This window comes from Convolutriloba macropyga, chromosome 11 (assembly GCF_964194025.1).
Source record: "Convolutriloba macropyga chromosome 11, txConMacr16.3, whole genome shotgun sequence".
NCBI classification, from domain to species: Eukaryota; Metazoa; Xenacoelomorpha; order Acoela; family Convolutidae; genus Convolutriloba; species Convolutriloba macropyga.
Window position 1 is genome coordinate 28,193,577 of NC_134478.1, and position 25,063 is coordinate 28,218,639.

Below are 25,063 nucleotides of genomic sequence, written 5' to 3' on the forward strand. Positions count from 1 at the left end.
GTCAAAAATGTGAGTCAAAAGTCAGTTAAAGTCAAGAATGTAGATGAGCGCAGGTCGGCACATCATATACGAACGCACATTAAGGCGCCTCCTTGTTAACTTCAGTGTCTTAGTATATGGTATGAAGCATGTGGGCCATTGTTTTCTTGAAGTTACTGTAATGCTTCCCTTTTTGAAAGTAATTTATTTTGATTATTGTTCAATCGATATAGAACAAATTTGCGCCATCGATTGAATATATTTCTTTTTCACAAAACACGCTGTGTTTTGTTACAGACTTGAATTTTAAGCGTCAAATTGTGGTTTTGGGGAGATAACCATTGAAATAATTTTCTGTTGAAAGTGTGCAACTCTAATGTCGCTTTGTTTCCCAACGTGTACTAAACAATGCTCTGTTATTCGTATTGCATAACAGCTCAAAATTACTGTTATTCTAAATACTTCCAATCAATTCTTACATTTGAGTGTATTTTCCCTCTGAGCGGTTTGTCTTGTTTCCATTTATAATAGAACAAGGTTAACATGAAAACTTCTAGCTAAACGTTCGAACTTTTCTCTGTTTGCGTCTGCAAGTTTTGGCAAATTTACGTGGTAAAACTTGGAAGGAAAAGGTCACTTCTTATCGTGAACCACTTCAACTTATAGGAATTGTTCACGTTTTGTGTTTTGAAGCGCTCTCTACCACCTATAGCTACGGTATGTAGGCATATAATACAATTCGAAGTGAAAATGGTACCGTGTTATGTGAAAGTGGAATAACGGGGAACAACCTAAATCTATTCTATATTCAATATCTCTAGCAAAACTTTCAATCTACTTTAAAAGCTTTTGCTTTTTTCAATGCCTTGTGCGTGGTGGTCTTCTTATGACTCCAGTTTGACTTTATTTTTTCATGGTTGATTGTTTTAAGCAGAACTTTACTTTTACTTTGCTAGTATGCAATAGTTCCCCCATTTCTCGGTTACTTAGTTCCCAAACTTTTTGTGGAATAAGTTTAACTACTTTGGCCGCCTATTCCTAATTTTTCCCCGGTATTTACGTGCTCATGGAAGCTAAAAGTATTGCACAGAATTGAGTTTTGAACAGTTAGCTTAGGATTAGTCTAGTGTGACATTTTGGTTGGAGTTTGGGAAAACTCGAGCAGGACAATATTCCCTCCAGTTAGTTTTGAAAAGCGGAAATCTCAGTAGCTTCAAAATGCGTTCTGCTCAACGTGAAAATGGATCGGAATTTGTTGTGAGCTTGTTACTCCCTAGAATACAAATGACGAATATGTACAAATCAGCGCTTGTTTCCAGCTTACTTTTTGTAACTGTATTTAGCCAAGATTCAACTCACACCTCAGCATCTTCAAATGTCAAACTTTTCGGAGTTCTTTTTTCCAATGGGACACTTACTAAAATTGTAGACAAACCAGAATTGACACAGGAACTGGAAGCAGTTTGCAGTTCAACTTCCAAAGATACTAAAACGAGAACGACGTGCATTTATGCGTTGGAGCAAGGTGGGTGTGCTAGCTATATAATTTTCCCGCAGGACTAAAATTACAGTTCTTCCCAGGTTGAGGTTTTGTCGAAAAAATAATGAACAAAATTCGGTGAATAGCGGTTAATAGCCAAAAATTTTCACCGTTAAAATTTTCACCGTAAAATTTTCATCTTACAAAGAATTTTTGTAAGATCGCAAATGTTAGCGGTGAATTGTGTTCAGGGCATTCTGGTAGCGGTTTAAAAATTCACCAATACCAGAAGAAAGCGATGAAAAGAAACTCACCACAAGGAATTGCAAATCATACAAAGCTCACCCCCAAATTCACCGCAAATCTTACAACACGCAAATCTTGCAAATTCACCGCTTGCAACGAATTCACCGCTAGAAGATGCTAGTGCTTTGCGGGAAACCGCTATTCATGGCAATTCTATTTTTTTTGACAAATTTCTGCTAAATGAACATCACCTTCATTCACTGAGCTGTCAAATCAACAATAATTTTTCTTTTACTAACGCGGCTTTCGGCAATATTTTTTCACATTTTTACCCGAACGTTTTTACTCTTTTTCTATAAATCTTACCTGGACCAGCACGCAGACTGGTTTTGGCAACGTCAATCCAGGTTCCAGACATCCTCTGTCTCAGATTTGACACAATTTTACTGATATGTCAAATTGGGTTTGATTTGAATAACTTGACAGGATTGAAAGTAGATAAGCACTGCCGAAAATTCTGACTGTTTGAGACTTGAACGCGATAAAGTAGTACTTTGTGTTGAATTTGTTGAAGCGATTCCTGCACAAAGGGCAAAAAACTTTCTCTGGAGGGGGGGGGGGGGTAATGCAAACAAAGACAACAAACATATTATTTAAGTTTCTATCTCATTTGATACACAGGCTGTAATAGAATTCCTTTTCGTGAATCAATAAAGTTATTTTAAAAATTCATTTAAAAGTTAAAAGTCTTCCATCGCAGTCTGCTGGTTGCTAAAAAATTTAATAATAGTTGCAATAGTTTCAACACCTTCACCTCAAATTATAACGTATTTTCGTTAAAAAATCGACTCGATAAAAAATTGCGCTAATTTAGCTGTGAAACCTTGACAGGTGGCTGTATTTAGCATTGACTTTTTTTAACCTCTACAGAGGACTTTTTTGACCGCTGTAATCCCAGCTATTCTTAAAAATTTTTCTAAACGCTTTCACCGTGTTATTCTTACATTTTTTGCAATATTTTCAGCGTTGAAAATATTCGGAAATTTTAGCGATGAAATTTTGAAAATTTTGCTTTTCTTAGCGATGATTTTTTTTCACTGCATTCAACAATAGAAAGCGCAATTCTTATATCTTTTCAAGGTTTTCATTGCATTCCCTAAATTTTTAATCAATTTACAGCGTTCCATTTCTCAATCCAGGTTTCATTTTTTCAGCACTGGTTTGTTCTTATAGCAGCATGTAGTTTGGACAACGTTTTTGTCAAAGATGCCCAGAATGCGGTGGTGTGTTTTCCGTTCAATTTAACTTGTTTTTCGATTTAGTATCTGTTTTTGACATAAGTGAACGTAGTGGCGCCCAGATAGCTGCCAAAACTGGTATCACTCTAATTAGATGATGGATGCTGCCCATAATTTATCTGAATTGTTTTTTTACTGCTTTAGGACTTCCAAGAGTTTAGGACTGATTGCCTTTGATTTTAATTTTGTGGGCGTAATCCCATTTAGAATTATGTTGAAGCCCACCCAAGAGATATCCGACTTCGCAAATTTATTGTTAGATTTTATTCTATTAAATTTTGTGATTAGTCGAGCTTTTGTCTTTCGTGGTATGGTACTGATCTTTTTTGTACAGACTAGTACGTGGCGAATTTGGAGTTTTTTGATTGAAGTGCTTTGTCCAATGTTTTTCGGAATGTGGCAGGTATATCTATTAATCCGCTGAATCCGTTTATGAAACCATTGATGACTATCTAGTATGATCTGGTTGCAATGTCGTCGTAAGTGCTGATGCAAAAGCGTTTGGCTATTGGGTCCATTTTATTGGTAAAGAAGAACTAATAACTAATTTTTTTCTTTCTGAAACGTATAAGCCAATTGATTTGATTAAATGGTCATTGCTCTGCACCTGGTACTTTTTTGTGGATGGCGTTGTTCAGCTGTTTAGACTCCAACCCAATTTTGAATGTTTTTCCTTTTCTTTAATCTTATTACCTCTGAACTATTGAAATTTTCTTCTTATCATTTATCTAATATGGATATACTACTTTCAATCTGTTGCTTTCTTCAGTTCTACTTTCATTTTTTGTAGTAAATGAAGAAGTACTCTAGGATTTTTGAAACTGTTTTGTGGCGTGAAACTTCTGTAAATTACCACTCAGCAATTTGATTAGTTTTTCCTCTTTTGTTTTGCTGTTCTCTGTTTCGGGCCTCATCGTCGGTTTCGACTTCCAAAACTTTCTTGTCAGTTATCAACGCTGGGTAGAATAAGGCTGGGGAAGCCCTTAATTTCATAAATCCGGTGTCATGATGGCTAGTTTATTTGCGCCTGACTAGTTTCTTTCTGTTAGAGGATTGACAGCCGCATCTAAGGGAAGGTGTGTTCCAAGAGCTGACTTCACCGACTGCGCGCTGTTAATCTGAGCTATGGGTGAATCCACCTGAGCCATAGAAATTTGTTAAAATTATGAAAAAAATATGCGAAGACTAGCATTGATAAGTATAGAAAAATCACCGCAAATTTCTTACAAAGTTTTGCGTTGAATGCGTTGAATTTAGAAAAAATAAATTTAACGCAAAATTATGTGAGAACATTGCGGTGAATTTTTTGACTTGTCAACGGCAGTTACATCTTATCGTACTTAATTTTTCGTTTCTAATCGTAGATCTATCATATATTTGCTTTGAATTTAGCATAGCTCTTACAGATTTTTGCATTGAAGTTATAGTTGATCTTACAAGCAATCAACGCGTAGATTTCTGTCTATGAGACTCGACCCACTGACCTCCTGCTTACTACTAGCCTCTTCTATCACTGTGCCATAGAATCTTATTTTTCATAACAACCCCACTCTTTGAAAATCGGACTGTAACATCACGTTGCACATAATTTGTTTTGTATCTAAGCGTAGATCTTCCATAACTTTGCGGTTTCTAAGGGTATATTTTCGTTATTTTTGCTTTTCTAGGCGTAGTTCTTACAAATATTCAGTACTTTTGCGTCGCGATTAGCAAAGATTTGTATATCAACGATTTCCCAGAAAAAATGAAAAAAAAGAGGACGTTTTACAGTTTGCAGATGACAGAAGAATTATTTGTCATTCCAAATCCGATGCAAATATCTTATGCGAAATTAACATTGTATTTGAACATGCTGAGAGTTATATGAGGCAGGATATGCTAGCTTTAAACCGAGATAAAACAGAAATTGTGGTTTTTTCAAAAAATAGTGAATCAAAATGAATCAAAAATTGAACAATTGCAATTTAATGGAAATTTCATAGAGCCATAAAAAAGTTGTTGTTATTTAGGTATAATGATTGATAACAATCTAAATCTTGAGATACAGCGAAACAGAACGTTAGCAAAAATGGCAAATTCTATTAGGTCAATATACTTAGTAAGACATCTTCTACCATTAAGAGCAAGAACCGGTCTTTTCAAATCACTTGTTTCGTCCCATCCCCAATTTCAGTGCATTTTTTTCGGATCGTTGTCATTTATGTCACTTCAGAGAGTTAAAAGACGATTAATTTGGGGGAAACATTTTTTTCCACCTGCGCAAAAAGTTTGACAGTGCAAGAGATCTTTTTATAGACAGACAAAATCTTACCAGCAGAGTTTTTCTTTAAAAAAGTTTGTCTTCTTAAAATTTTTTTTCTCTTATCAATATATCTCTTACAATATAAAGAGAGCAGTCGAGAAACCAAAAATTCCTCATTCAGGATTTTTGAAAAGTACGAATTGAACAAAAACTCCAGAACTGTCATGTTTTTTCCAAAGAATAAGTGCTAATCCAAATGGAGTGACAGGTCACTGATCAGAAATTTTTCTAGGAAGTGGAATAATTTACCAAATGAAATTCGAAAAGAAAAAACTAAAAATAAATTTAAGGTAAAACTAAGCAGCGAAAAGGTCAAACTGCATGAACGTGTTCCAATAGATAGACAATTAAGAGGCTTAGAAATTTTTTCTACTGAAGTATAAAAACCAAACTATTCATATATTTACGAGGTGATTGTAAAAATGTAAATATTTAACCAAACGTTTTTGTTGTGGTTATAACTTTGAATTTTCTTTTTTGAAGACTAAAAAAACTTGTAAAAGAACGTGTAAAAAGGAGTTTTCGGTGCACCTAACATGAAGTTAGGTGGGTTGGGTTAATTGAAGTTCGGAGGGTTGGGTTAGTTACTCATTAGTCCTCCTATTGCAGTCCCACTTTTACATCATTTTGCAGAGGAGCAAAAACCTTTTTCATTTTCAGCTAAATACATTTTCTGAGGTCTTTACGCCATAAGCCTCCACTACTCATACCGGAGGTGCAAAACAAATAACAGAGTGCAATAAATGATTCCATTTTAGTCTGCACCTCCCTCTCCATATTCCGCAATTCCGTAAATGCCCTAATGAGTGGCTACAAAGGGAGAGAGCCGAAATTTATTGCAGCTGCAAGTAAGGACTGGTCTGTGTATATTGGTGGTGCTCACCCTATGCAATTAAAGATTACTGCCATTGTTTCATCTCGATTGTAAAGCGTAACCGTAATTTTTTCCTTGAATACAAATACTCCGCAATTGTACTCTATTCATGATGTCATTTTCTCCTCACTCAATAAATAATCAATTCCTCAATTCCTCATAGATCAATTCCTCACTCAAATAAATAAAAGTTTTACAAACTGAAACCCGAGCAAACTTCAACAGAAGGTCTAGTGCCTTTGAGGTAAGTGTTCAAAATTTGACAAGATTGTTTTTGGTGTGATGTTTTAAGATAATCGTGTAGCTTTTACATAAATCATTTGGATATCTATTCTTTTTAAATTTGAGAGCAAAACGCTGTCATCTAACTCCTTTTTCCTTCCTTTCACTATTTTGCTCCAAGTGAAGGCCACATCTGTCAGCCCCGTTAATTCTGCGCTTTCAAGTGTCAATTAATATTTAATTCTAGTTTGAAAGTTTCGAAAGTTGGAAATTTCGGTAAAGTATCTCTATTTCCGGTTAAATTTGCGCTGATTTAGTTTTCTAATTGATCCGATGGTAATACTACTTTTCTATGCACGTATGATCAACAAGCATTCACAAATTTTGACATCTTACAATTGTTTCTCAAAAAATTCAAATTTTAAAATGTATGCGATATCTAGGCAGGTCGAGGTGGCCAAACCGTCAGAGGCCAAGTCGACCGATTTTTCTACTGTCATATGTTTTCTCTGCTAAGAGTCAACAATACAGCATCATTCTGATCAGAACCCCATTGAGAGTCTGACGGGGTTGATCAAAACCAAGGGGTACAGCTGATAGCAACGGCTGGTCCCCTGACGAAAAGACTTGAAATCGCTGTACATTAAAACTTTTTTAATCAAAGCTGTCTTAGTTCATCTATTCAATTAAAAACACGAATTAATGGCATAATCAATAAAAAAATTTCGGCAATTGGGTCTTCTTTTCATTAGCAATACTTTTAGAATTGGCTTTCGTAGGTTGAATTTATGATTGAAAACATCAATTTTCATGAAATGAATATACATAATAGCGATATTGAGATATTTGTTTATGTTCAAAATCATTCTCTGATCAGACTATTTTGAACTCCCTTTAGTCAAATAAGAGGCAACTTAGAGCGCTCTTTAGTCTGAGCATCGGAAATTTTGAGCGCACTTCAGTCTGATCAGGGGAGAGTGACTTTCGGGCGCACAATATTCAGGTCAGAAAAGGTATTCGAGCGCACTTTAAGCGCATACGGAGCTTCGATCTAACGATAGTCTAATCAGAGGTCGCAATTCAGTCTGGTGGGATGTCGCTTTTGTCTTGGACGGTCTGATCAGAGGCAACTTTGGTCTGGACCACAACCTGGGCTCTTACTCTTTAAACTCCCTGCCTGATGTTCTATTTCATAGCTTATCGTTTTATTATTATTACTATTATTATTATTTATTCTTATAGCAGCATGAAAATTAATTTTTCAAACAGTACTCATAATGTGGAAATTGTCTCATTTTTTTGTGCCGAAATTTCAACCAAGTCTCTGATTTTCATGTTAAATTTGGGCATTTACAAAAATTTTTAGCAAACGGTTCGGGGGTGTGATGATCCGGACACGTTTTCAAGTTTTGATGTGGAAACGCTTCTATTGGTTGCCGTATTAGGAACAAGTGTGAGCAATATACTCAAACAACTCGTTACCGCTGAAATGGTGCATTTTGTTTCAGAAGATGACAGCATACAGTACCTGATCCCGACGGACTCAAGAGACTTGACATGGCGTCAAACTTTTATTGACGGTAAGTTCTAATCTTTAAGAAAGAGCAAATTGACATTTTTGCCTCAAAAAGTGAGCCGAGATCTTTTTTCGAATGAGAATTGAAGATAGTTTGTCTGATGGTTGGTTTCAAAAGCTGAAATTGTTCCTGATGATCTTGATAAAAAAGAATCAACGGACACTTATTCAAAAAGAAAATTGATGAATATTTTTTTAACAAGTTCACATGCAAAAACTAGCAGTGAAAGAAATTGGCTATAAACTGAACGGCGAGAACCTCGTACTAAAATAGGGAATGCACAAATAAGCTCTCGCATTAAATGTCCCCCTGAAGGGATAATTTTTGCGTTCCCTATCTTAATACACAGTGTATCCCTGTTGATGTCTTTGTCAATCTTTCAGAATGTTTTTTATTTAGTTAACAAATAATTGCAATAATTTGAGCAATGTGTTGAGGCTAACGTATGCAAACACCTATTTACAAAGCTTAGATGTCTCCTCTTTGAGCCACATGTGAAATATGCAACAAAAGCGAAAAATTTTAGGAAAGAAATGACCGAATGACTTAAAACAATATAAATATAGCTTATATAAATAACTCCCAAACTAATTTGAAACCAAATTGGATCTAGTGAAGGTTTGCCATATGAAGACATAAAAATTCCAGGTATTTTTGGTTTCATAGAAACAAAGAGGCTTCACAAAATGGGTTCATCCATATTGGCTACAAGTTGGAGTCTATAGGCAACTCTGTCTCGCATAGACAAGGCTGCACTTATCCAACACAACTCTATTCAAATCTGGATATCAATAGAACTGGATGACCACTTTAATATTACCAACGCATACCATCTAATAACATACACAACATCAAGATCAAGTTAAGGATTAACACCCATAAGTTGATAACTTTTAAAGGCAATGCAAAAGTCATAGTTAGCTTGAAGTTTAAACAAACTGCTAAAATTGAGGCACTACAACAGCCAAGCATCTCAATGAAAACATAAAAGGGAGTGGTTTTCAGGCGATTCACATTGTATGAAAAACTTGCTGATGAATTTTTTCCCTTTGAAAAACATTTAGTTTGAAGAGAAATGCTGCGCATTTCATGGCGATAGCAGGATGATTTTGCTATCATATGTAAAGGGGCAGCTACTTGAGGACGTAGCTATGGGAATTTTAACTGCATGTAGACGCGTGATATTAGCTAGAAAACGCAATAGCAAATCTTAAATCATGTGGCTCCCAAGTCCCTCGCATAAAACGTATGACAATATCTGATCAAGAATCTATCATAAAACAAGATTTTGATTGTACACAATCTTCATATAGAATCAGTTATTGTCACAAATTGACAATCTCGCTTAACTCATTGAGATCCATGCATTGTCATACATAAAGTTAGTCCCTTGTTTTTGTGCTAAGTTGTATCTGCAACCTGTTTACCGTCCAATGATAATATTATCTCGATGGAGATCTAATTTTAGCTAGTAAAGACTATAATCAATCTTGATACACGAGAATCTTCTTTCCCAACCTCGGACAGCTCTGTCAACCTATAAACAACTACTATAATTACATATTCTTCTAAATACATTTTGCCTCTATTACATTTTTAAACTAGTAGGAAAAAAACTGGCTATAGCCTGAGCGGAGAAAACTACGTACGAAAATGGAGAATGCAAAAATTTTGATCATGCTACTAATTAGAGTTCTGATCAAGTCTCTTATTAGACATCTCATTGAAAAATTCTTAGTAAAATTCTGAATTTCTTACAAACATAATCATTTTCTTCTCTGCATTTATTCTGAACATAACGACTGCTCTGTTTATGTTAGAACCCTCTGACCAAAAAACCAACCCCATGAAAGGAAAAAACAAAAAATTTGGAAAAGAAAAATAGAAAATTCTAATTAATACAATCAATCATCGCGTTTAAGCTGGATATGAAGTAATTAAAAGCAGTAAATGTTATTAATTTCCCCCCTTTTAAACCGGATAAAATCTATTTTTGGCGGGAAAACTTAGTACCACTCCTCACATTTAAGCCTGATATGAATTATTTTATGGTAAGAAATGTCAGTACCGTCTCCTCCCTTCCCTTTGCCCCTCCCCCACCCAACCCCCCCCCCCCCCCCCAGAATAGCCAGAGTTGTTCTGGATTTGGCTGAATGGCTGTGATTAAATAAAAAAACGCTTTATCATGCTCCAAAGGCCTCATGAAAAAATTTGGCCTCATTTTCGAAAATTCCAAATTATTCATGATTTTTTTTGTGATCATTGAATATAACTACTTTTGTTGGGTCCATGATAGTTTCGATAAAAGGAATGATTCTGCATTTTGTGTGCTCTCAATGCAAGGTAACTTTATCCTTGGGACACTAAGATTCAGTACCGATTTAATGTCTTACTATTGGAATATGATGAGTCAGTACTGATTTGCTATGGCATTTGGCGAAGTAGCTATGAGAACTTTAAATCGATGTAGACGTGATATAAGCTAGAAAACACAATAGCAAATTTTATATCATGTGGCTCTCAACTCACTGGCATACAAAGTTTGGCAATATCTGATCAGGAACCTATCATAAAACAAGATTTTGATTGTTAAATATCTTAATTTTGAATCACTTATTGCCAAAATTTGACAATCTTGCTTAACACATTGAGATCCATGCAGTCATAAATGAATTTAGTCCATTTGTTTAGCTAAGTTTTATCTGCAACTTGCTTACCTTCCAATGAATAAATTATCTCGATGGAGATCTAATATTAACTAGAAAAGGCTATAGTCAATCTTGAAACGTGAGAATCTTCATCCCCGACCCTGGGCAGCACTGTCAACCTATAAACAGCTATCATTATTACATATTCGTTTAATTACATTTTGCCTCTATACATTTTTAAACTAGTAAGAAAAGAAATTGGCTGTAACATGAGTGGAGAGAACTAAGTACTAAAATAGGGAATGCATAAATTGGCTCTCAATGAAAACATAAAAAGGAATAGTTTTCAGGCGAATCACATTGTATGGAAAACTTGATGTTGAGTTCTTTCACTTTGAAAAATATTTAGTTTGAGGAGCAATGCTGCGCATTTCATGGCGACATCAGGCTGATTTTGCTATCATATGTAAAGCGGCAGCAAATGTCATTCAGCTTGTCATGTATCTCTGTTTTACGTTATTACGATTCAATACTGTAACCATATAGGACACACTCTCTTCATTGCTTGATTTGCTGTTTCGGTAACTCATTGCAATCAAAAAAGTCAGATATATTTATAATCCTATATATTTCGATGTATGACTCATCATCAATTTTTGTGCCTTCTGGGGCATGAATCTCATGATATTTTAGTACTGAATCATAGTTTTTCCTTATGATTTTTCTTACCAGATTTCTGATCAAGCCGCTTATTAGACATTTCATTGAAAAATTTTTAGTAAAATTTTGAGTTTCTTACGGACACAATCATTTTCTTCTCTGCATTTATTCTGAAAATAACGACTGCTCTGTTTATTCTAGAACCGTCTGACCAAAAAAAGCGACCCCATGAAAGGAAAAAACAAACATTATGAAAAAAATTGAGAAAACTTTAATTAAAACAGTCAACGCGTTCAAGCCGGTTGTGAAATAATGAAAAGCAGTAAATGTTAGTACTCCTCCCCATTTTATGAAATATTTTTTGGTAGGAAATGTTAGTACCGTCTCCGCCCTTCCCTCTCCCCCTCCCCCACCTCATCCCACCAGAATAGCTGGATTTGTCCGGATATCGCTGAGATGCTGTGATTTCATATAAAACGCTATATTAAGCTCTGAAGGCGTCATGAAAAAATGTCGCCTCATTTTCGAAAATTCCAAGTTTTTCATGATTTTATTATGATCCTTGAATAAAACTACGTTCATTTAGTCCATGATAGTTTCGTTAAAAGGACTGATTCTGCGTTTGGTCTGCTCACAATGCAAGGTAACTTTACCTTTGGGACACTAAGATTCAGTACTGATTCAACGTTTCACTATTGGAATATGATGAATCAGTATTGGTTTGCTATGGCACCTGGCAACGTAGCTATGAGAATTTTAACTCCATGTTGACGTGATATTAGCTAGAAAACACTATAGCAAATCTTAAATCATGTGGCTCTCAACTCCTTTGCAAACAGTGTATGGCGATATCTGATAAAAATCTATCGTAAAACAAGATTTTTATTGTAAACAATCTTCATACAGAATCAGTTATTGTCACAAATTGACAATCTCGCTTAACTCATTGAGATCCATGCATTATCTTACGTAAATTTAGTCCTTTGTTTTTGTATCTGCAACCTGTTTACCTTCTTCCAATGATAAAATTATCTTGATGGAGATCTAATATTAGCTAGTAAAGACTATTATCAATCTTGATACGTGAGAATCTTCATCCCCAACCATCGGGCAGCTCTGTCAACCTATAGACAACTAGTACTTTAATTACATATTCGTCTAATTACATTTTTCATCACACAAATTTTGGAATTTTGGAATCACTTAATTGCACTTCACTTCACTGAAGTTGTTCCCTGCGTTCAAACCAGAGACCGAGAGAGGCTTTCAGGAATACCTTTCAGTTAACTTGAGTTCAGGTAAAGTTAGGGTTAGTTAAGGGGAGTTAAGGAAATGCAAATCTACCTTACCAGTTAAGGTGTGTTAGGATGTTTTTAAGGTAAAATTACCTTAACTTTATTTAGTGTGTTCAATCTTTTCATTTGGTTTCAGTGTTGGCAGCAGATATCACAACTTCATCAGTTCATTTATCTTCCTCACAAACTGTTGTTGTTGCTGCGAAGGATCTATTATCAACTGACAGTCTAGCCAAATTTGTCTCAAACGGTATGCTTTGAGACATTCAAAAATGTTAACTATATATGTCACATTATAGATACGACCACGACTTACCACTTTAGCCCAAATATAGAACAAAAATAGCCATTTTATTAATAGTCGCCGTCAGCTTTTTAAAATCAATTATGTAGCCGCTATTCTTTATGCAATTCAAATAACTTTTACCGTATTGCGCGCTGTCTTTTTACGAGTCGAAGAGGAATATTGGTGGGGGTAATGATGTTGGAGTGTAATTAAAACAGAAAGTAATACGAGCAAAAAACAAAGTGCTTAGGTCAAATTGCTCAATCGCAGTGAGAAGAGAGAGTGATTTTGCTTCTTGTCGCATTTTTGAGAGAGAGAGAGAGAGCGAGAAAAGTAGGGGTGAAAATTTTTCGATATGACCAACTTTTTCTGCTCATGTGCAGCCTTTTCAAAGTAGTTTTGTTTTTGTTTGAATTCGAACTTCACAAACGTGTTTGTCTCAATGATTCTAACTAGTAATAGTGAAGTAACAGGAAGCGTTTCTATATTTTTGATTAGTCAATGAAATTTTTTTTATTTTAAGTTCCGGAATTTTATTGCTTTTTTTCTTTCCGAGTAACTTCACTCAATAGTTCAACTGAATTGAAATTCATTCTGCAGATATAAACCAATACCTTCAAAATATGAAAATCAAGTGAGACAGGATGCTCAATAGCCGAATTTATTTAGAATACAGCAAAAAAGTGAAAATAGGTCGCTTAAGTTTTCGCCCAGATCGGTTTTTGAAGACGTTGTATTGAAAATGTCTTCTAGCTGGTTTTCCCGAGTCGTGGTGTCACCACTTAAATTTGCGAAAGTTACTTGTAAGATTTGCAATGAACAAAATTAAAAACATGTAGGAATTGCGTTATTTTATCAACGAATTACAAGATTTCATCGTTAAATTCACTAAACATTTTCAAGGCAGAAAATATAGAAAAAAAGATAGCATAGAAGTGAATGTGTTGAGGTGAAAAAATCAACAAAGAAACATTCGCTGCTACAAGTTGCTATTTGTACTAAGTTTTACTGATAAATCTGCACATTTTTCTGTCAATTCACTTTTTAAATAAAACTAGGTAACAATTAAGGTGAATGTTGTGAGAAAAAATGAGAGCATTCGCCGTCAGACTTTTACCCAACACCGACCTTAGTAGCATTAGTAGTCTCTTTTTTTTAATAAATATTTTTTCTTCATTTTTTCATTTTTTATTGTTTTAAAAAACTTTGCTGCCAACACGAGCTGGGTAACAAAAGATAGCTCATTTCGATAACGAGCTGGATAACAAAGGACAGTTCAATTCGATAACGAGCTGGGTGACAAAGAAAAGCCTTGTTATCAAGCGAACAGAAACAGTAGAAAAAGAAACCGATAGCAATGATCGAACGCTTGAAACACTGAAGCTTTGCCTTAGGTTGCCCCTTTTTGGAGAGTTTTGGCTAATAACTGTTCACAATTCCCCTGGAAAGTCGCTGTCGACCAAGAAAATATTTTCAGGAAAATTGAAAAATGTCTTCGTATGCGGCGATTTCAATGCTCCCCACCAAGAACTAAACTGCTCCTATGATTCTGAAAATGGAGAAAAGCTTCTAAATGTTATTGACGAGGGCACTTTTAAACTGCTGAACAACGGATATCACACATATCAGTCATCTGATGAAAAATGCAAAAATATGTTAGAACTGCTCTTTTGCGATAATTCACTCCTTAGGCATTTTAACAATTTTCAAGTATCAAAATTACAATTACCACAATGAACCTAAAATATGGCAAATTCTTTCAGCTAAAATCAAATATCAACTGCAGAAAATTTAGAGAAAACGCGCTAAAATTATACAGATCATCAAATCTCTGGCCTGCGAAGTAGCCAAAAAAGGATGAATTAAATCAGTTCAGCAATAGCTTAGTTGAAATAGTACAGAAATCTCTCGAAAACTCCTGCATCAACAAGAACGAGTTCCCCTACAGTATTGAGACACAAAAATTAATAAAACTGAAGAAAAGAAGGCAAAGAGAGCTCAAAACTGCAGTTGGCGATCATTTTTTGTTTCTTTAAGAATGGAGATAAATTACCTACAGAAAGAAATTAAACGTTCCATGAGGCGGTCAGATGAAAGAAAATAAACAAAGGACTTGGAAAGTGCTTGTGATAAGGGTAAAACAGGCTTCTGGAAAGTAATAAAAGAACAAACAAATGAAAACGAGCCCAAACAAAAAACTGCAGAATACCCAAACCTATTCAACAAAGATTGCAGGGCAGTCACAGACGGAAAGAATAGTGAGATGTTCAAACAGCTGCTAAAAGACACAATGAAAAATCATGAAACAGAATAATCAATAATTTCTGAACTCTGCGACAATGTTGAAAATGAAACCAAAGCAATAATAAATACAAAGGTAGATTTTGAACAGCTTGCCATTGTGGTTACAAAAAAGGAGTTCGATGAAATCTTAAAAGAGTTAGGAGAAACATGCCCTGGGCCGGATAAAATTTGCTACAAATTCCTTAAAGAGTTGCCTAAGAATGTTAAAACCTTTGCCTGTATCCTCATATCTAGCTCCAATAATAACTCGTTTGTTCCAGTTAACTGAAAAGAATCCCAAATTAAAATGATACCAAAGCAGGGCAAAGACCGGTCGAAGGCCGAAAACTACTAACCCATTAGTCTTACAAATTGTGTAGCCAAAATATGTGAAACTGTTGTAAAAAACAATGTTATGGAACATTGTGAAAATCAAAATACATTCGGCGAGACTCAGAGCGCTTAAAGGAAATACCGCTGCACGACAGACAACCTCATTAAACTCACTCAACACGTCAGTGAAATCTTCCAGTGGTCTGAAATAGTTGGCTTTGTCTGCCTGTATGTCCAACAAGCGTTCGATGCTGTATGGCGCCTAGGACTCGTTCACAAATTAAGTTCGATTGGGCTAAATAATTCAATCATAAGGTGGATAAATTCGTTTTTATCGCAAAGGAAGGTTTTTGTCCACTGTCAGTGATAGTTTCAGCCTGAGAGCTGGAGTACCTCAAGGGAGCGTATTTGCTCCAATCCTCTTTCTCATATATGTTAGTCGTTTGCCTCAAATAAAAGCCCAAATCTCACAGTTCGCTGACAACTTTGGACGTTACTATAGTTCGCGCTCCCCCAAACTAATTCAAAACCTCCACAATCATTGCTGAACAGCCTAATTGATTGGTGTGACTCACTGAAAATTAAAATAAACCCAAATAAAACTAATTACCTGATTTTTAAAAACCTCTCAAAGAAAGAATTTTCTCTTGAACTCCACATAAAAGGAGTATTAATTCAGAAGACAACATCGATAAAAATCCTTGGTATCACTCTCACTCCACACCTCAAGTGGAGTGAACATTGCAAAGATCTAGTACAAAGAGCGAACAGAAGGCTATTTCAACTCTGGAAGCTTAGTACTCTAAACGTTAATGAAGAAAGTCTGATTTTGTTTACAAATCTTGGATCCGACCTGTTTTTTGTACTCAAATGCCTGCTGGCTGGATCATTCACATTCCGTTGTTAAAAAAATACAAAGCGTGCAAAACCGGGCTCTTTGAATGTGTCTTCGAAAACCAAGATGGTACCAGGTACAAAAACTCCACGAAGAGGCAAACATGCAGTCAGTCAGGGTAATTCAAAATAAATTGGCCATCGGGTATATTCAAAGGGCAGTAAAATAAAACATACTCTCTGTATTAGAGCTGATAAATAAGAAACGACTGTGCCCGCTCAACTCTTGCAAAAGCACTCTTGACCTTCTCCGATACTAATTCTTCTAGCCGCATACACCATATAGTAGTGGCTAAAATGACTGCCTAGAATAGTGATCAACTATACAAAATGAGGATCAATCCCAGTTCATTCCCCGAAACTCAATATCAATGATCATAGTCTTGCAAACAACAGAAATGGTCTCAACGACAGAAGAAAAGCAAGAACTGAAAGCACAAAAACGAAAAATAAGGAAACGCGGAAAAATCCAAGCGCAACAACAAACTGTAAAAAAGAGAGGCGGACATTGCAAAGGAAACACAGGCAGCCAAATAAACAAAAATCTTTATCGAATCGCACAGTTGCGAAGAGCACAAAAATGGTTGAATAAAGTACACACAACTACGGTTCGAATCCAACTCCAGCAACTTTATATTTATTTTCGTGAGACTTTTGTTCCATCCCTCAAATTGCAACAAAATTCTAACTTCTTGAAGAGGAGGAAATTGGCGCAGTAGTGGAAAAATTAACGGAAGAACAAACTTCTTTTTCTCTCTCATCCGCGGTTCGAGTCAAGCTCAGTTACCTCCAACATTTATATTATTTTTTTTCTTTCATCTATCTTAAAAAAACACTATTTGAAAAGCAACATAATAATCAGACGTGATAAGAGTATTTGACCAGCGGCTCGCCTTGTCAATTCGGAGCCAAGTACAACTCAGTCATTGTCAATCGCTGTTACCTCATTGTCAATCGCAATCATTGTCCATCTCATTACTTTCTCTCTATCTGTTCAGCCACTCGCTCGCCTAGTCAATTCGGGTTGAACAGATCGCAGCTTTCATTAATGTCTTTATGCGTAATTAATGGACAACTGTTGCGCCTTCTTTGTATGCTTTTCAATACTGTTCTCCTTTTATTTTACTATTTTCTTCAACACTGCACTGAGTTTAAAACAAAACATCTGTCAGATCAAAAACAAACAAAACCAATCGCTATTGTGCTGCGCGTGGTTTGGTTTCAGTGGTTTTATGGTTTAGGTTAGCGTAGCACTTTTATTTAACAATTTTTTAGTTTTTTTCATTTTTAGTTCAAGGCTTTTTCAAGTCAGAAACAACGCTTTTACTCATTATATTTCTCCCTCTCTTTATTAATCTTAACCGTTTCTGTTATCTCCTTAATCGTTCTCAACATCAAAGCAGGATCATCGAAAAACATAACCAGCGATCTAAGCCCCAGCCACAATTTCATCAGACTGAGAGTTAAAATATTTGAAAGAAAATCAGAATTTTTGTGTATTGTACATGACACTTAGCGTGGTCCACTAATACAAAATCAGAACTGGGCGCTTCGGTTCGAAACCTTCCAAATCAATTTGCCGAGCTCTATTTTAACTTTGCGACGAATTGAACATTGAAAGAACAAAACGTTAAAACGAAAAACTTACAGCCTTATAAGTCAACTAAGTGCAGTGAACTATCACCAAGAAGAAACAGAGCTTCAACACGAGTGGGTTCGAGTCCTACCCACGCCCTTTGAACTTTTAAGATTTTACCATTCAATTTTATTTTATTTTTTTTTTGTTTCATCATACTTACCTGAAGAAATTGTCTCAATCTTGAACACATTTTCCACAAGGCTAGCCATGAAAACGATACATTATAATTTTTAAACATCAAGTTCAGCCAGCAGATGTCCTCCACGGTACTTGAAATGGCTGAGTGCATCCGAGGCAGAGGAAGTCTTTTATTACAGTTAGATAGAACACTCACTTTTAACAAGAACTTTTCAAACTCAATTTTATAAACTCAAACTCTTTTTACTGTGTATATAACTTCTTTCACCTCTGGTTGTACATAAATTGTATTGTACATAGCATAGCTCAATTCGATAACGAGCTGAGTAACAAAGGATAGCTCAATTCGATAACGAGCTGGGTAACAAAGGATAGCTCAATTCGATAACGAGCTGGGTAACAAAGGATAGCTCAATTCAATAACGAGCTGGGTAACAAAGGATAGCTCAATTCGATAACGAGCTGGGTAACAAAGGATAGCTCAATTCGATAACGAGCTGGGTAACAAAGGATAGCTCAATTCGATAACGAGCTGGGTAACAAAGGATAGCTCAATTCGATAACGAGCTGGGTAACAAAGGATAGCTCAATTCAATAACGAGCTGGGTAACAAAGGATAGCTCAATTCGATAACGAGCTGGGTAACAAAGGATAGCTCAATTCGATAACGAGCTGGGTAACAAAGGATAGCTCAATTCGATAACGAGCTGGGTAACAAAGGATAGCTCAATTCGATTACGAGCTGGGTAACAAAGTATAGCTCAATTCGATAACGAGTTGGTTAACAAAGGACATTCTCTCTGCTTGATCTTCTATTGGTCGTTAAGATCAAAGGTTGTGTCGATGGAAGCTAATCGCCAACAATCCAATGACCATTGAATTTTGAGAATACTTTCATTTCTGCAAACCCTTTTTGTCGCCTATTCATATCCAATGCTTGCTATTCATTCCATTCAGGACTTCTCCGAAAATTACATAACTGTTTTAATCCTCACTCTAGAAAATTTTCAGGCAAATTTACCAGCAACAATTGCAAGTAACCAAATTTGCAGGTAGACAAACCTGAATGTAAAAAAACGTTCAATTTACCTAGGATACCCTACCTAGATATTACCTGTAAACTCAAAACAAATCGCAAACAATTCGAAAATGTGTACAAGAAATTCATTATTTTGCGAAGTTTAAATGAACTATTTTTCTGTTTGTTAGTTTGAAAAAGTTTACTTTCTCGAGTAATCAAAATTTCCAGGAATCTGTCTACACGACATCGAGTTATTGAACTGATTAACTGTTTTCCTTCTCACATTTGAAATCAAGAAGAAAATTACACTCTGAGAATTGATAAAAGATTAAAGATTTTTGATGAGAATATCAAACGCACTTAGAATCATGCAAGAACAAAAACGAAAGTTAACAATTAGAATAATTCAATAGTTTTACTCTGTCTTTCTCAATGGTTATTTTGCGCTGGAGAAAAATTAAGTATTTGCATTATATTGTCGCAATTTTGAAGAATTTCTAAAATTGCAAGTTGTAATTTTCTGATGCTAACAGTTCTCAATTAAGATCGTTTTTGTTCCGTTTTTGTTCCCAAATTATCTTCATGTTAATGGCGAAAAAGCCCAGGATGAGGTGTGCAACCCAAGACAGCTGTAATGAAACTGACTTGCGTCGCGCACAGGGGGTACCAGACCATCCGGACCGAAATCGGTTCTGATCAGACCAACTTGTATCGCGCACTGTTGGTGCCAGACCAACGTATGACCTGCACTGGGGGTACCCCAACTGGCACTTTTAATCATCAATGTCTTTGTATGTGGATGATTTTTGATTTGGGACGCATGTAAAATCAAGTTAAGTCGGGATGTTCATCAAGTGAAATAGGAAAGTGCCCGTTAAAAAACAGATTTCGACGTTTGTATCCTGGTATTGAGCAAGAGTTCCACAATCTGGATTGGTTTTTGGTCAGACTGTGCATACTCTGCTAAGGGCTCTGTTCAGACTATTTAGATCATACCACAAAACTATCAAGACTCTTGACCACGCTTTAAGGCGACTATCCAGACTGCGGGTGGGAATTTGATTAAATTTTCCAGACCTTGGGTAGCGCTCGCTGATCAGACCGTGGAGAATCTGGATGGATTCCTGGTCAGATTTTCCAAACCGTATGTAGTTCTGATAGACTGCGTAGAAAGGTCGAATTTCACCCCCATCCTGAGAACTTTTGTAATTCTGATATTTCTTCTAAGTAAATATTATGAAGAAATTCTGCAACTGAAGAATTTTAGTGCTTCAGTTTCACAACATAGTTGAATTATTGCCATTCGTTAATTCCGGGCTACCAGTTTAAAGCAGTGCTAACATATGAGAGGGTCTAAACCATAAACCAATTTTTAAGACACTTAAGCTGATCAACTCGATGGTTTGCATAATAACTCTTACTTCTGTTTGTTTTATTTTTCTAAATAAATCTAAATAAGATTCTTCTAGGGATCGGCTGTTGTTCTGAACAAAGCTTGTTACTGAGGTATGGGTGCGATAAAAAACGTTCCTTTTTCTATTTATAGAAAAGAGCTTTTATACTGGCTCTTTTAATTGCCAATATCCTTTTATAAGAAAAAGTTTGGGAACCTAGAAGTTGATAAAGGGGTTGGAAGAGGATGAAAGAAAAATAATTTCATCTCCGATGAGCTAGTAATTTGGGATTGTTTCTAGACATCTTTTTTTTTAAAATAATTTTAGGTTCAGTTTAGGTCTTCCTCCTTCAGCTCTTTTAGTCGGAAAAGCTTCGCTGATAGCCAAAAAAAGTTTTAGATAGTTTAGAGAAAGAAGTTTTTAGATAGTAATTTTGATTTATATTTTTTTATTTTTTTCTAGTGAAAAACTCGATAGGATTAATTGAAAGTTAAAGTATTCAAAGACTGGCTCTTTTTGGTTTTTGAGATTTAGGGTTAACTTTTTGTTGGTAGTAGTTCGTAGTTGGTTCGCTGACAATAGTTTGGTTGTTTCAGGGACAAAACAAAAACTAATTGAAGTACGGCTGTATATTTTAGCGATTAAAATATGGTTGTCTGGTTGGACTTTTAGAAGAACCAATGATTAAAATGCTATAAAAAAAACAATGCATAGTTAAGTTTATGTGAAATCCAAACTCACGTTGTTTCAACAAAAATAGTGTCTTCCTTTGGTGATTGCAAAAGTCCAAAAAAATTAATGAGCATTTGTTCATTTCAGAGAGCAGCAAAAAAGGATAAGTTGAATGCGAAAAAAAATTTTGGTGAGAAGTTTTTTTGTGCTTTTTTGTACGAATGACAATTTACTTTTTTCAATATTAACATAGTAATTGGAAACGCAGTCTTGGCATAACGTCCCCGTTTTCACCCCAAAATTGATGATATGAATTGTTTGTAACTTTTTTTGCTATCATGTGGTCCAACGTAGTTCCCGGTTTTTTAAAAGAAAGCTTGTATATGTTGTCATGTGCACTACGAGACAACTTTTTTTCTCACCGTTTATTAAACTTCGGTCAAATTTAGTTTAACAGCCTGGCAAATGAAAATTTGGTTCTATGAAAAAAATCTCTTTATATGACTTTGAAAAAATGACCATTTGATTCTACTTTAAAAGTAACTCTACAAATTTGTACTGTAAACCACAATTTCAAAAAAAATATTTTGTCGTTCCATATTTCAGAAACTGACACTTTAGAAAAGGGTAAAGTTTCCATGTTTTTTGAATTCAAAGTTCTGACCATTGCACATTACGTTAATAATTCCCCTATAAAAAGTACTTCTTCATACAATACCAAAGAATACTTTGGTGGTTTCAGGTTTCAGAAACTAAAAAGGTTTCAGGTTTCGGAAAAAACAGAAACCTAAATTTTGAAAAAGGCAACCATTTTGTGCTAAAAGGCCACATTTAAACCTTTAAAACGCCGCCATTTAAAGGCCACCATTAATTTTGTTCAAAAGACGTGTAAAACAGGTACTATAACATACGATTCTCGAAAAACGTATTTCGCGGTTTCAGGTTTGAGGAACTAAAACAATGGAAAAACTAAACTAAGCATCTCTTCTTTGTCGTAAAATTGTTGCCATTGAATTCTGTTTTGAAAAATATCTCTTAAAGTTGTACTATAGCATGCATTTGCAAAAAATATTTAGTTTGAGGTTTCAGAAACTGAACCTACGTAAAAAGTATTTGTTTTTTCTCTGCTGTAGAATCTTCGATGCAATTGGTGTTAAAAACGCTGTAATTTATCATTCGAACATTTTTGTCTCGAGAAAGGAAAGTTGACGATATGTTATTCTAGAGGACATTAGGTTCTTTGAAAACTCTTCTAAAAAAACCAGTCTATATAGTATTGATATAGCATTATCTTACGGATTTTTCAAAACTTCTGATTTCTGAAACTGAAACCACCAAAACATTTACCGAAAAATTAATTGAACAAAAATTCAAAAAACTCTTTTTTAAACCTAATTTTTTTCAAAACTGAGAAACGTAAAAAAATTGGAAAAAAAAGAGTTAACAACTAATGATCTACCTTTTTAATCAAAAAACATTGATAAAGAGCATTGTTTTTGATTCAGTGAATTGTTTATAAATGATGATTCTGCAATTAGATTTTTAATAAGTAGATAAGACTAGCTGAAGGGCATTGGAGCGGAAAACCAATTGTCACAACTGGATGCATTCCCCCTAGGGTAATTAAGATAAGTTGACAGGTCTATTTTTCTCGCTTTCCTTTTAGGTACATCTTTGGAAATTGGATGAAAATAGGCTATACGTAATCTTTTTTACATAGGTACATGCCCCATGTCTTGCTTAACTATTTCTACTATTCTTATTATTGAGAAAATTTAGCATTATTTCAGTGGACTGTTTTAGAAATTGGGTCTGATGTAACAGTGATAGCGAACTTCATCTCAGGAGACAAATACTCTGGCTCCATCCCATCCGGATCATTGAACAAACTTGCCGTGGTTCTGCCGATGTCTGCCTTGGATACAAAAAGCCTTAACAATATATGCTCAAAAGTAACATCCAACTTGTATGTCTCTGTGGTTGGCCAAGACTCTGGTTTGTCTGATGCCGGGGAGTTTTCGCAATTTGTGGTCGCTGTTTTAGAATCATTGAGGTTAGGGCTGAAAACAACATAAACAATTTACTTATGTGTCTTTGACTTGTTGCGTTGTTTCCATAACTCAATTACGAATTTTGACTTTTACTTAACTGCGAAAACTGAAACAGTATGAGTCCTAGTCTAGACCTGGAATTATTAAAAGACCGTCCTCAAATTTGGCTAGAAAAAAAACGTGTCCTGGAGTAATGCTCGCAACCGCGTAGCAGTTTTGTTTTTAACTTCGTGAAAGGTAAGGACATGTAGCGCAATTTGTAAACCACTATATACGTTTGCAGAAGGTGGCGAGATCAAACCCAGGAGTTGGAGGAACTTTTAGGTTCACTCATTTTTGTATATGAGAAGAATTTGACTGGACTTATGAAGAGAATTAATCTCGACTTTAACTGGGTCCCCGGCAAAGTAATTAAAGGCTTTTTACCCCCCCCCCCCCCCCCCCCCCCCCACAAGACTTTATAGGTCTTTCCATAAGTCGAGGCTTCGACCTGGGGGTAATTTTTATATAGTTTTGGGCAGCCTCAAGCGGATGCTGTTTAATGTGATATGATCGTTTTAGCACGAGCAATCATCAAGCGTACTACCCAACCACTCAAACTCTCAATCTCTATGACCACACAAAGCAGTCTTTTGTCGGATCAATATCTCTCATGCAGAAAAACTTCGACATTTCACCTCAAGTCGCAAAGAACACCCAAGTCAAGTACCGAAAGCGCCGAGAAGATACTGGCACTCTGGAAAAAGCGGATGGCGATGATGATAAACCATGTCCCGATATGCATGGCAAAATTGCAATACATCTAAGTTTCCTGGTTCTGGGAATTATTCTTTTGATCATTTTGAACATCATTTTGTTTTCCTATGCCATGTCTAAAGGTAAATCTTCCCAGTCAGAGGACGAAAACGAAGGGGAAGAGGAAGAGGAAAAATTAATATCCAAAAAGGAAAAATCAGTCGAATCAAAACCCCCAGCCGCCAATGGTGGGAAGTCTAGCCTGGAAAATATCGCTGAGGAAGGCACAGGGGTTAAAAGGAAGGAAAATAACTCCCCAGTTCCCGTTAGAGCGAAAGGGAAACATGAGTCACCCGCACCTGCACCAATTTACAAAACTGACAGCACCGATTTCTGGGAAATTGAAGCTGACACCGGATATAATGAAGTTTAGAAACTTTTTTTTCTCGAAGTTAGGCAATTTGTTTGCTGCCATTTGCTACTTATGAGACATTATTCTCTATCCATGCACATCATTAGGACTTCTTTTGACATTTCACAGTTTTGAAAGTCGGACACTAGTTAAAATTGTAACGAATATTAGCAGAGAGACCATAGCAAACTAAGATAAATAAACCCTTGCAAAAAAAAACTTTACAAACAATTAAAGAGCCCGCTTTTTACAGAGAATCTCTCAAGCATCCTGAACCCAAACAATATTTCAGAGTTCTAACTCTGCCTCTAAGGCTTGAATAAATGAACACAACACAAAAATTCTTATTCTGAAATATTCATCTTGTTTCTATAACGTTTTATTGTGACAGCATAAACCTTAAGTGCATTAAACGTTTTTAAATCGTTTGTAATGTTTTATAGATCAATTTAATTATATTTTTCAGAAGTTTATTTCTTCAAGTGCAATAATTATATGGCTTCATTTAAACTAATCATAATTCAAAATTTCAGAACCAACAGTTTTGATCACATTTTCACATTATGCAACTTACCAGAAAACTTCAATGTTTGGAAAAAAGTGTTGGGTAGTTTTTCCCTTCAA

At 35.5% G+C, this 25,063-nt stretch overlaps 1 protein-coding gene across 1 annotated transcript; it reads left to right on the plus strand.

Moving 5' to 3' along the window:
• The first annotated feature begins 906 nt into the window (after positions 1–906).
• LOC142349886 (uncharacterized) lies at positions 907–24,978 on the plus strand. Its single transcript, XM_075401724.1, has 5 exons — positions 907–1,504; positions 7,910–7,981; positions 12,718–12,831; positions 23,045–23,294; positions 23,854–24,978. The coding sequence occupies exons 1-5, from the start codon at positions 1,198–1,200 to the stop codon at positions 24,458–24,460; spliced, it is 1,350 nt and encodes a 449-aa protein (XP_075257839.1). The 5' UTR covers positions 907–1,197; the 3' UTR covers positions 24,461–24,978.
• The last annotated feature ends 85 nt before the right edge of the window (positions 24,979–25,063 follow it).

Excerpts from the sequence above, each read along its gene's own strand:
- LOC142349886 (XM_075401724.1), top strand. The coding sequence starts at position 1,198 with ATGCGTTCTGCTCAACGTGAAAATGGATCGGAATTTGTTGTGAGCTTG. Across the intron at positions 7,982-12,717 it reads GCGTCAAACTTTTATTGACG|TGTTGGCAGCAGATATCACA; the intron begins GTAAGTTCTAAT and ends ATTTGGTTTCAG. Across the intron at positions 12,832-23,044 it reads AGCCAAATTTGTCTCAAACG|AAATTGGGTCTGATGTAACA; the intron begins GTATGCTTTGAG and ends GGACTGTTTTAG.